The following is an 11,356-nucleotide window of genomic DNA, read 5'->3' as shown; positions in this document are numbered from 1 at the left end:
TTGTATATTTCTTATTGCTTACACCACTATATATATAGTGGTTCATACAAGGTGGAGTCAAAGAGAGAATTAATTACAAAAATACTCTACATAATGACATGGTCAAACTCATAAAGACTAAGGTTGAGTGGGGCTTCCATGTGGCTGAATGTAAACCCCCAATGGACTCTAGTCTTGAACTTGTATGGTCTAGGTTCTCGACCATCCACTTCATGATTCATAACAATATTTTGTTAGTTTTTTTATTTTTCTGATTATGTATTAATCATTGATTGTGGTTTCATCATTTTTAAATTGATTTTTCAAAGCTCAAGTTTTGTGACTGAAAAAAGAAAAAGTTATGTCAGATTCAGACCTCATTTGATTTTAGTTACCCTGTAATGGAGTTATGTATTTATACAAATTTTCATTAAAACAATGCAATTCGCTCTTTTTATTTTCTTTTGTAAGCCTGGTTTCAATGAAACAAAACAAAGTTCAATTACTTGCAAGTCAAGCTTGCTGTTACTGCCATCAAGGGACTAGCTTGGCTCTAAACCAAATCAGGCAACTCGCCCTTAAGGCCTTAACAGCTGGACTTATGCTTATTTCTCGACTAAGTTTGATAAAGCATTAACACTTATGATGATGATAAATTTACCTTCATTACATTTACACGAAGCTACTTATGTAATTTGTAAAACATTTTTTATTTGTCTTTTTCTTCTTTTTCTTACTGATATGACCATCTTTTATCTTTGACATTTGAGAACAGCCACTGTATAATAAACTTGATTAACAACAATAGACTCCATGAATAAAATTATCGATAAGAAGTGGAAACTAAGGAGCCTTTGGAATAGAAGTGAGAACAATATAAAAGAATCATGTTTAAATTCTTCATTTTGATTCTGAGCTTTCTAGTGGCTTATGATGCTTTTGGATGTACCTGTTATCTCGTGCTATCAGCAGCCTGTTTTGCTTCCACCTAGTTTACAACTTGGAAAAATCTGAGACAGTGGAACTTTTTAACATCTGCATCACCCGTGCCTTTACACTTCTTCATCCCCTTCTCCAAAGCTTTTTCCATAAACTTTATGAACCAATTTGCAGCTTCTTACTCTATATCTTTAGTCAAATTTACTGTATTCCTAACCCGGAAGGAGGAGCAAGTGATGGTTTCTTGTTCTCATCGTTTGATCTCATATGATTATGGTTTGCTGCTGAGTGCTGATTCTGAGCTGTATTTCTTCTCTTAGACGCGGGTTTCTCCTGATCAATAGAGTCGTGCTGAATTTCGTCAAATATTGAAGAAGATCCATCCTTAGATTTGTTCACATTAGCTGATGAAACAGGTGGCTCAATGGAAGCGATTTAACTCATAGTTTGAGATATCTGTCTCTGAAATTCGATGAATTCCTCAAAGAACGCAGCCGGACAATCAGCTTGTGTTGATTTTCTCAGTTTGGCAAACGTTCTGTATTTCTCATAAGAACTTTATCACATTTTTAAACTTGAAAACACATAGAACCATACAATGAAAACAACAGAAGGAGACTGAGTTGTATACCTGAAATGACGAACAACTGTTTCAGTGACCATAGCTTCTCTCAGTGCCTGAAAAACTATCTTCTGAGCCATCTCTCCCGTTGCTGCACATCAAAAGACACCTCTCAGTAACACATATACATTCTTTAATTCATGTCAAAGATGACCACATAGAACTGTCGACATGCTATGATCTGATCACCAGAAAAATCAGTGGTATAGTGCATTTAAAAAAAAATTTGAACCAGTCTTGAAGCGGTGTCGTTAAGTTGCGAGCCTGTGAACATTGACAGCGGCAGACATGAGGGTCCACTGAAACAAATGTAAAAAAGAAAGCAACAAATCGTTTTATGAAAACAAATTCAAAACCAAGAAACTAAAATCTTATCAAATAATCCATAACCGACCTTAAGAAATATGGGAAGTTCATAGAAGAAACTTATGATGAACAGGCGAGGATACCCTGGAGGAGACAGAGTGGTGTGGTTGATTCCTGAAAGTGATTCTTTGCAATTATTTGAGAAAATCTACAAATCTCAATCCAAGTTCCAGTCTTTGTCATCAACTTCAGCATCTCAGTCGGTGGAGGAGCAGCACCGGGCAGCCTTACGAAGGAGTCTAATTACTGACGTGATAGCCTTAAAACGAGAGAGTTCTCTTCTTTATAGTATAAGATTATTTCAAAATTTACAGTGGACGAGAAGTACCTAACCACAAATGAATGCACTAAACCAGTTTCAAAAATAAAACAATATTAAAGAGTCTAATGTCTGGAACACAAAAAAGGCTTAGTGCATAATAAAATAACATCCTACATGTCCTCTAATTGTAACATTGCATGACAAGCAACACATGGATATTTTAAATAAATTAAAGCATCTAATCTAAGTCCATTGATCCTTTTGACAAACAAGTAATCAACCAGCAACCTAATATATTTCAATAGCGTAATACTTCAGGAATATCTTAGCTTTACCTATTATAATTTTAATAAAATATATTATAAACATTAAATAACATATAAGAAAGAGAAATTCATTAAGAAAACATTTTTTTTAAAGTTTTTTAAACAAAAATAGCCTTCAATAAAAAAAGACCAAATTTTTTTTTATTAAAAGACAAAAATACATTTATATCCTAGGGTTAACTAATCTACACTTAGTGTTAGAGTTAAGGGGTGGGATTTTGAGAATATTGTTTCAAATTTTAAAAAATAAAAAATAAAGATTAAATTTTTCAAAATAAAAATGGCTATTTTGATCATTTTCCTCATTAAAGTCTATTTTGTGACAAAAACTTAAAAAAACTTCTTAAGAGAATTGTCCTATAAAAAAAGTAACAAACAAAAACATGATATAAATAATATATATAGCAAACTGAAATATCATATAAACAAACTATCGTAAACAAGCAAAATATATATTATCACATATAATTCCTCCTCACATAAAATTTTCTAAAAGACAAAAATCATTATCACATATGTATCTCTTGCAAATGCAAACCTGAAACCCAAACCACAAAATCGTATAAAACTTAATAACCTAAATCACAACTAAAGTATATCATACCCGTAAGTCGGGTCGACACTAGTATATATATATGTCAATATATATCATATATAAAGTATATATTGTATATATGTTAATTTGGTCTTGCAACCTATACCCTAAACCCTAAAACAAACCCTAAATGTTTGCAAACATCCATAAACCATAAATATAACACGTCATATTTACAACCATAAATATATTACTGGCACCCAATCAAACTTGAACATGTAACTTAAACCATACTATATAATTTTGTATATACAATAAACTTTGCAATAATATGATTTGAAACCATGCCATATGATTTAACAGAAGAGTTGAGAACCATCCAATATTAGAGGATAACAAGTTAGAGAATTTTTATTAGGATAACCAGACACATTTAATAAGATTTAGAGAGACTAATTTTAAGTGCCATTGAGTCCCATTTAACTCATCAATACATAAAAGACACATTTAATAACCAAATCAAATTATAATGTGTCCAGGTTATCCTGTCATTTTCTATTGAGGAGACGCTAAAAGAAAAGAAATATTGTATTAGTAAACAACAATGCTTCGAGCATACATAAATAAAATCATTACTCAGTCTTGTCTATAATTGTTGTGCACGAAAAAGAGTTGAAAAACGCGCAACCCAGGTAATGTTTTCTCTCCAAGTATCTCAGGTTCAGCATATAAACCAAACCTCCTCTTACGGTCGCTTTGGTTGGCACTGTGTACCGGCGTAAAAACCTTCACTGTATGCAGTGTTCTTGTACATAACCTGCAATTTACAAAACCAACATTGGTATAAAAGGTTTACTCTCAACAGATATTAACCATATATATCAAATGTTACGCAGTACTTACTGCGAGGTGGGTAAACTCTGAGGTAAGACGTTTTCTCAGTGTTTCTGCTAAAGCCTCCACATTCTCTCCCTTCACCTGTTAATTATGCAACAGGTTTAAGAAACTATTACGAAATCGGTTTGAAATCTTGAGATTTGTGTTATTACCTCAGAAAACAACAGCTCAGATGTTTTGTCCAAAATCTCCTCCACGAACTTCTCAGGGTTTTTAAATACTGATAGACCAGAATTTTGCACGACACTCTTCACATTACCGGGTGACTTGCTCGGTTTGGCTGCAGCATCCGCAGAGAAAAAAACTGATTTATAAAGGCATTGACATTTGATACATATTCTTAAGACCTGAGAATATCAGAGTCATACGTGAAGCAACGGGCTTAGTTTTCTCTGCTGACACATTCTTTGGAGGAGAAGCTTGTGCAGAAGGTGTGTTGTTAGGGAGCTCGGGGATAACAACTGAATTAGACGGAACATAAACAGCTAGATCTGGAGGCTGGTCTTTACCAACCACTGGGTTAGCCTGTAACAGTCAAACCATAGTTTAAAAGGTCAAAACCTTAAGAAAGAGAACATGAGACTCGGGTTAAAAAGTTTAGAACATTTGCCTCAAGGTCAACGTATACAGGATCTCTCCCGACGGACTGAAGAAACTTGTCAAGACCCGATGTGCTAAGAGCTGGAAATGATACCGACAAAACGAATCAGTGTCTTAAAGTTAAAATCTAAATGAAACCATATAAAAAACTTACAGATTGAGACGTTGTTAGACAACGGGTGGAAGATGCAGCGTGTTTGGTTCTTGAATTTTTGGTCTAACAAGAGCGATACATCTCTTAAACAAAGAAAGTTTTCAAAAAGAAATGTCAGTCAACGGATCTATGAACCAATGTCAAGGAAAACGATACCTTGCTGATTCATTTACGACTGCAAAAGGAGTAACACATCCAAGAGACACCTTTAAGAAAAACCAAAGCATCAAAAATTGCCAATTCATGTGTCATTTGTCAAGAAAACAATCACTACCATATTTCAATTGGTACAGCACGATAATTTATTATTACAAGAAGAACATAGTAGCAGTGGAAGAGACAATGAAGAATACCTGCAATAGCTCAGCAAGTGCTTCTTCAGGAGCCATTCTTATACCTCCTTTTCCCAGACCGAGTCTCTGAGATAAAACTGTTGGGATTAGAAGTCACAGGAAACAACCCATTAACATCTTTAAAACTGAAAACATCCACAAACAAGAAAGAATGAAAAAACAAAACATGGGTTACCTTTCATGTCGACTTTGGTATCTACCATGGCTGAGATGATGTAATATCGATGTTTCTTGTCCTGCAACAACAAAACATATGAGCCATTTACAATGAGAGGTAACTATACAAATGAAGATTACCTTGAAGAAGAGATTCTTACTTAGTGCACCCTCGCTACTGCTTACATACTTAGCCTGAAGATTTAGAGGAGGAGGAGGAGGAAACATATCCATGGATTAGCATTCCTATATTAATGTGCAAACACATGTTTATTAAATCATTGTAACCTGTTCTTCGACAGTTAGAACGGGAGGATGCTCATACTTGGAATAATCAATCTCAAGTTCCTGAAAGATTTCCAATAGATGATTAGAAACTTGTTTTCCAAATCGAGATGAATCAAATCTAAACCTAATCAGGCATAAAAAAGAAGAACTTTTATCCATTCCATTCGAATCTATAAATTTAATCTCATTGGTTTGTAATAAAGCAACGAGAAATTGAAAATGAAGATGAAAAACCTGAAGTTGGGAAAGCAACTGATCTTTAGAGAAACCCATTAGGTCGTTGTCGAAGAATTTCGGAGAGCAAGGAGCTGGAGCACTGAAGATGAAAAGAGTAGGTTTCGTATTATTTATTCTTCTTATTGGATCGTTAGACGTTTTCAAATTGGGCTTTCTGTATCCATTCACTAGCAAAGCCTGAGAGTCTTTAGCAATTAGCAGATTTGGGTCGATTAGACTACTATACATTTTAACACTTGTGTTTGTAGAATAGACACTTTTATGTTATTGAGAAATCTTTTGCATTATACAAATGATAACTAGATGACTGCGCGCACCTTCTGCAGATCGATTCATATAATATCAATAAATTTTAGTGTTATTTTTTTATTTAAATATAAATAACTAAATTTGACGGAAATTTTAAATTAATATCATAAATTATTTAATTTTCATATTTGTTTTGAACATGATGTACTAAATTTTGTTTTTTGTTCTATTTTTTTTTTATTTATGGGTGTAATTTTTTCAAATATGACCTAAAATTTCAAGTCAAAAACAAAAATAACTCATATTTTTAAAAACCTTTCATTTTCACTATTCACCCTAGAAGTTCGAGTTATTCACGGAAACGCCTTTACTTTTTTTTTTCTTTTTTTCGAAAATGAATCTTTTACTTTATCATCCTCGTCTTCACCAAGTATTTACAATATTGTCATTGTCATCAATACACTAACCATCATGAACAACCAATTTGAAGCTCTTAATGCACCAAAATTTTGATTTTTACTCTTCACACTTTATTACTTATGCACACAAATCACATCTTTTTCACTCTCTCTTTATATTCATCCAAAAAATCAAGATTTTGATTCTAAACTTTGTAAGGTTCATAGAGACATTGAAGCTTATGATTCATGGTCATTAACGACTTGGTAACTTTTGTAGTGAAGTTCTGGGTGCTTGGAGAAGTTAAGCAAGTCATCTCACAGGTTCAAGGTATGATATCATTTTTTTCCCAGATCTGTTCGCGAAGACTTTCAGAAGACTTCGGAAAGACTTTCAGAAGACTTCTTCAGATGTGTTCTCCATCAAGAAGATTTCCCGAGAAGTATTCTAACGTTCCTTTATTAAGAAAAAAAAACTAAAAAATCCCAGAAAAGACTTCTCGAGAAGTCTTCTCGAATAAACATGTTGGTTTTGCAATTGACCGAAGTTTGTCAGAAATTTTACTTTTGTAGAAGACTTCTCAGGAAGTCTTCTGAAAGTTTTCTCGAAGAATTCTCACTGTCGCAAGAAGTGTGCGTGGATTACTTTTGCAATTGAAAAATAATAGTAAAACATTTAATATTAATGAGAAGACTTCTCTTCTCGAATTTTATTCTGGGTTTTGGTCAAACCTTTGGTTACGAGAGAAGACTTCTATAAAAGTATTCTAACGGAAGATTTCTTCTCTGGAAAAGTCAAATATAGTCAATTGCAAAAATCTCCCAGGTAGACTTCTTGCTCTCCTCTGCTCGGCTCTTCAGATCCATGATATTCATCTCTCTTTGCTATGGTGCGGTCGTCAATCTGATATCTCAGAATAGATTCCCTCTCTATCTCTAAATTTGCTGCAACATCATAGAAAAAGTTGTTGAGGAAGGCGTTCATGATGCCTTTCCAGGTTTTGAAAGACCCTGGTGGCAACTTCTTGATCCAACGTGCTACTTTTCCAGCAAGAGTGTATGGGAACAATTTGCAGAAATGGTAGTCTTCAGGGACTTCATTGAAGATAAACGATACTAATTCCTCAAATATGTCGATAAGCAAGTCATCTCAGAGGTTCAAGGTATGATATGATTTTTTTATCAGATCTGTTCGCGAAGACTTTGAAAAAACTTCTTTGGATAGAGTCGATTAGACTACTATCTTATAATCTATCAAAAGAAAAAGTACAAAATTACCCATTATTTTTGCAAAATATTTACACTCCTTTGCCACTGATGTATTAACTAAACCTATATTTATGTTTCTTTTATTTTTCTGGATTAATAAATGTTTTATCCAAAATTAATTTTAAACTGAAAAAATGCCAAACTCAACGTCTCCATTGTATACACTTCCTCTTTTTATAGTTACACCATAGCTTTATCCCTCACACTTCTTACTACTGGAACCTTAAAAACAGAGCAATTACTGGGTTTTTAGAAATCAATTTTATGTTTTTTATAAACAAACAAATGTCGGTATACATCAAAAGTTCAATGTTCATACGTATATATTAGTTTTTCGTTAACCTAATACCAACCAGACAAATCCATGTGACAAACTTAAAGTAATATTAACAATTGCATTCCTTCATAGTTTGACTATCACATACACAACGATTATCAGTATAACAAATTATTTTCACTAATAATCTATAGTCATATCTGCACTTGCCGATCAATCAAGCTTAAATTTAAAACTACAATTTAAATTTTTTTAAAACATACATGATCTTACTTGCAAGCAATATTAGTTTTATTTAATGATTATCAGTATACAAAAAGCTGTTGTTCGGTTTTAATGCCTTCCCCTGTGGATGAATTAATTTAAAATTTCCAAATATAATCCAAAAATATCTTTCAAAATAAAAAAAACTACTATTTAAATTAGGGGTGTTCAATCCGGATATCGGTTCGGTTTAGGTTCGGTTTTTTTCGGTTTTCGGTATTTCGGTTAGTAAAATATAACTACCATTCTAAATTCATATTTGCTTCGGTTCGGTTCGGTTTATATACCGTCGGTTTTCGGTTTATTCGGTTTTATACCAAAAAACATAATTATTTAGTTTGAGATCATATAAAATGAATTTTAGAGTCATATTGTCAACACAGTCATTTATTAAAAATATATTACATGTTCAAATAAATGAACAAAAAAGTAAAAATGCTTCTACCATCAAATAAAATAATCAAATCTATAATTAAAATCAGAGCCTGAAATTTTGAAAATAAAAATATGAAACAAAACAGAAACATGAAAGAAAAGTTTTTCCACTCTTCCATATTTAGTGTTCATTAAAGTCATGCTTTTTCGATTGAACACGAAACTCTGTTTGTTTATAGATAAGAAAAAGTTATGAAAATTTTCTATTAATTATTTTCTATCAAATTTATAATCTTCATACATGTTTCTACTTTTAGTCGGTTTTGTTCGGTTTATTCGGTTTAATCGGTTATATACCAAACCATATCCAAATCCTACGGTTTTTATAAAATTATATCCATTCGGTTTATATGGTATATACCAAAACCAAACCATATTGTCTATTTCGGTTCGGTTCGGTTCGGTACGGTTCGGTTTTACCATATTGAACAGCCCTAATTTAAATCGAATTTTAGATCCTTATCTTTTTTTCTACTTCAAATATGTAATCATTAAACCAAAAGATTTGGACACTAAAATATTTGCAAACCAAATCATTTATAAACAAAATAATTATATTACCTATTATTAATATCATATAATTAGTTACCACAATATTTTTAGCCCCTTAACTTTTGGATCAATCAACATTTATTTTGAAAATTTAATAACAAAATCTATCCATAATTGACTTGTTTCATTTGAAATTTGGAATTGGAATATCACCTATCAAACAATTTCCTATATTTGTGCTAACCATCTATATTATTAAAAGAGAAATACAAATATAAATTCACCTTAAAATTTACAATTTATTTACAAGTTAATCCACTGAAGTATTAAATAACTCTAACTTTAAGTAAGCATTGTCTTCTCTTATTTTATTAAATAATTTCCTAAATCAAGTTTAGATATTTTTTTGTGTTCAACATTTTTCCTAAAATGATTTAGCTAAATTTTAGGAAAAGTCAAATTTAAAAATGATTTTTAATAATGTTATGTAATATTTACCAAGTGTCATATAATGAGAGTGGGCAAAAAAAACGAACCGAACCAAACCGACCCAACCGAACCAAACCGACCCAACCGAACCGAATCCTGTCCAAACCAAACCAAAGTATATGTCTAAGTCATTTGGAAAACGATTTCATGTTACAAGAAATATTACTCAAATATATCAATGAGTCAATATTTGTTGAATGTTTAGTATGGCTCACGGGTCAATATTTTTTTACATCTAAACTATTTAATTATTGTGTTTATAAACATTTAAAATATGATAATATTTAAAATATTAACTATTAAACATTTAAATAATATTTGGACATATAAACATCTAAAAAGTGAAAATAAATATCCGCACGGGCGTGAGGGTCCAGCTCTAGTACATTTTAAGACTTGTGTTTGTAGAATGGACACTTTTATGTTGTTGAGAAATCTCTGGAAAAGTCAAATATAGTCAATTGCAAAAGTAGTCCAGGTAGACTTCTTGCTCTCCTCTGCTCGGCTCTTCAGATCCATGATATTCATCTCTCTTTGCCATGGTGTGGTCGTCAATCTGATATCTCAGAATAAATTCCCTCTCTATCTCTAAATTTGCTACAACATCATAGAAAAAGTTGTTGAGGAAGGCGTTCATGATGTCTTTCTAGGTTTTGAAAGACCCTGATGGCAACTTCTTGATCCAACATGCTACTTCTCCAGCAAGAGTGTATGGGAACAATTTTCAGAAGTGGTAGTCTTCATGGACTTCATTGTAGATAAACAATACCAATTCCTCAAAGATGTCGATATGATCCACTGGGTGTTTGTGGTGAGAGCTATGAAAAGGATGCTGACCCATAAGATATATATATATGAAGGTGTCAGCTCAAAGTCATCCCTCTTAGCAACATTAGTATCATCATGAATTGCAGTCTCCTGCGTATGAATCAGTTGACCTGCATTGTTGCGAGCACGACCTTCTTCATTTTGTAGGACTCCATTTTCATCAATACTCAGTATGAGTACCTCAACCTTTCTCGCAAGTAATGTCGATCGATGGCGTGGTGTTCACGCTGTCGGTCACTGCTGCTTGGAGGGTTTCAATCGATACTTCTCTCATAGACTTATGGATCGTGCGTGAATCAGCAGACTCATTCTTTGAAGAACCAAAAAATCCTCTCCTCATCGGTCCCTGATACTGAAATTCGTATCTGAAACAGAAGAAATAAATTTATGTGAATAAGCTAACAATGAAAACCTAGACAAAATCCTACACCTAGTCTAATGGTGATCAGAGTCCCCGGCAATGGCGCCAAATTTAATATGCTCAAATTAACCCTTAGGAGCAACTCTCTCAAATAAGAAATCGATTGCAGTACTTAAGGATTGTATCTACAGAGACTCGATATCTCACACAATAGAATTTTACTTCAGACTATGCTAGGTTAAATAATATAAAAACAGTAAATAAAGTAAACAGTTGAACAATGTAGTTGTTCGATTGATTGATGAGTTGTTTGATGGAAGGATGATTGCTAGGCTTAGAGTTTCAATCAGGTTATTGATATCTTGCATATTTCTATTGTGTTATCCATTCACCCATGTGCATTTTGATCATATAGACTAGGATTTAGCCATGTTTAGGTTGCATTTTGCATGCATGAGTCTTTATTAGGTATTGGAGTACCACATGGAGTTCTTGGGGGACATTTGGGTGCGTTTGGAGCTCAAAAGAGGTGATTAAGGTGATCATTGGACGAGCAGTGCATGGGAGTGACCCTACCGGA

The 11,356-nt window shown here is 33.0% G+C and overlaps 1 protein-coding gene across 1 annotated transcript; it reads right to left on the bottom strand.

Moving 5' to 3' along the window:
• Window positions 1-3,518: 3,518 nt before the first annotated feature.
• Window positions 3,519-5,801, bottom strand: LOC106298347 (prolyl-tRNA synthetase associated domain-containing protein 1). Its single transcript, XM_013734454.1, has 12 exons — window positions 5,712-5,801; window positions 5,478-5,537; window positions 5,331-5,384; window positions 5,209-5,269; window positions 5,034-5,110; window positions 4,837-4,886; window positions 4,681-4,763; window positions 4,537-4,607; window positions 4,295-4,451; window positions 4,079-4,206; window positions 3,933-4,007; window positions 3,519-3,846 (listed from the first exon to the last, which is right to left on the bottom strand). Exons 1-12 carry the CDS (start codon window positions 5,748-5,750, stop codon window positions 3,775-3,777), a joined length of 927 nt encoding a protein of 308 aa, XP_013589908.1. The 5' UTR covers window positions 5,751-5,801; the 3' UTR covers window positions 3,519-3,774.
• Window positions 5,802-11,356: the final 5,555 nt, after the last annotated feature.

This window comes from Brassica oleracea, chromosome C6 (genome assembly GCF_000695525.1).
Source record: "Brassica oleracea var. oleracea cultivar TO1000 chromosome C6, BOL, whole genome shotgun sequence".
Classification (NCBI taxonomy): domain Eukaryota; kingdom Viridiplantae; phylum Streptophyta; class Magnoliopsida; order Brassicales; family Brassicaceae; genus Brassica; species Brassica oleracea.
The sequence above is the reverse complement of the archived record's forward strand: the minus strand, read 5'-3'. Positions and strand labels throughout refer to the sequence as shown.

Excerpts from the sequence above, each read along its gene's own strand:
- LOC106298347 (XM_013734454.1), bottom strand. The coding sequence starts at position 5,750 with ATGGGTTTCTCTAAAGATCAGTTGCTTTCCCAACTTCAG. Across the intron at positions 4,887-5,033 it reads CACTTGCTGAGCTATTGCAG|GTGTCTCTTGGATGTGTTAC; the intron begins GTATTCTTCATT and ends TTTTTCTTAAAG. Across the intron at positions 4,207-4,294 it reads AACTAAGCCCGTTGCTTCAC|CCAAACCGAGCAAGTCACCC; the intron begins GTATGACTCTGA and ends CGGATGCTGCAG.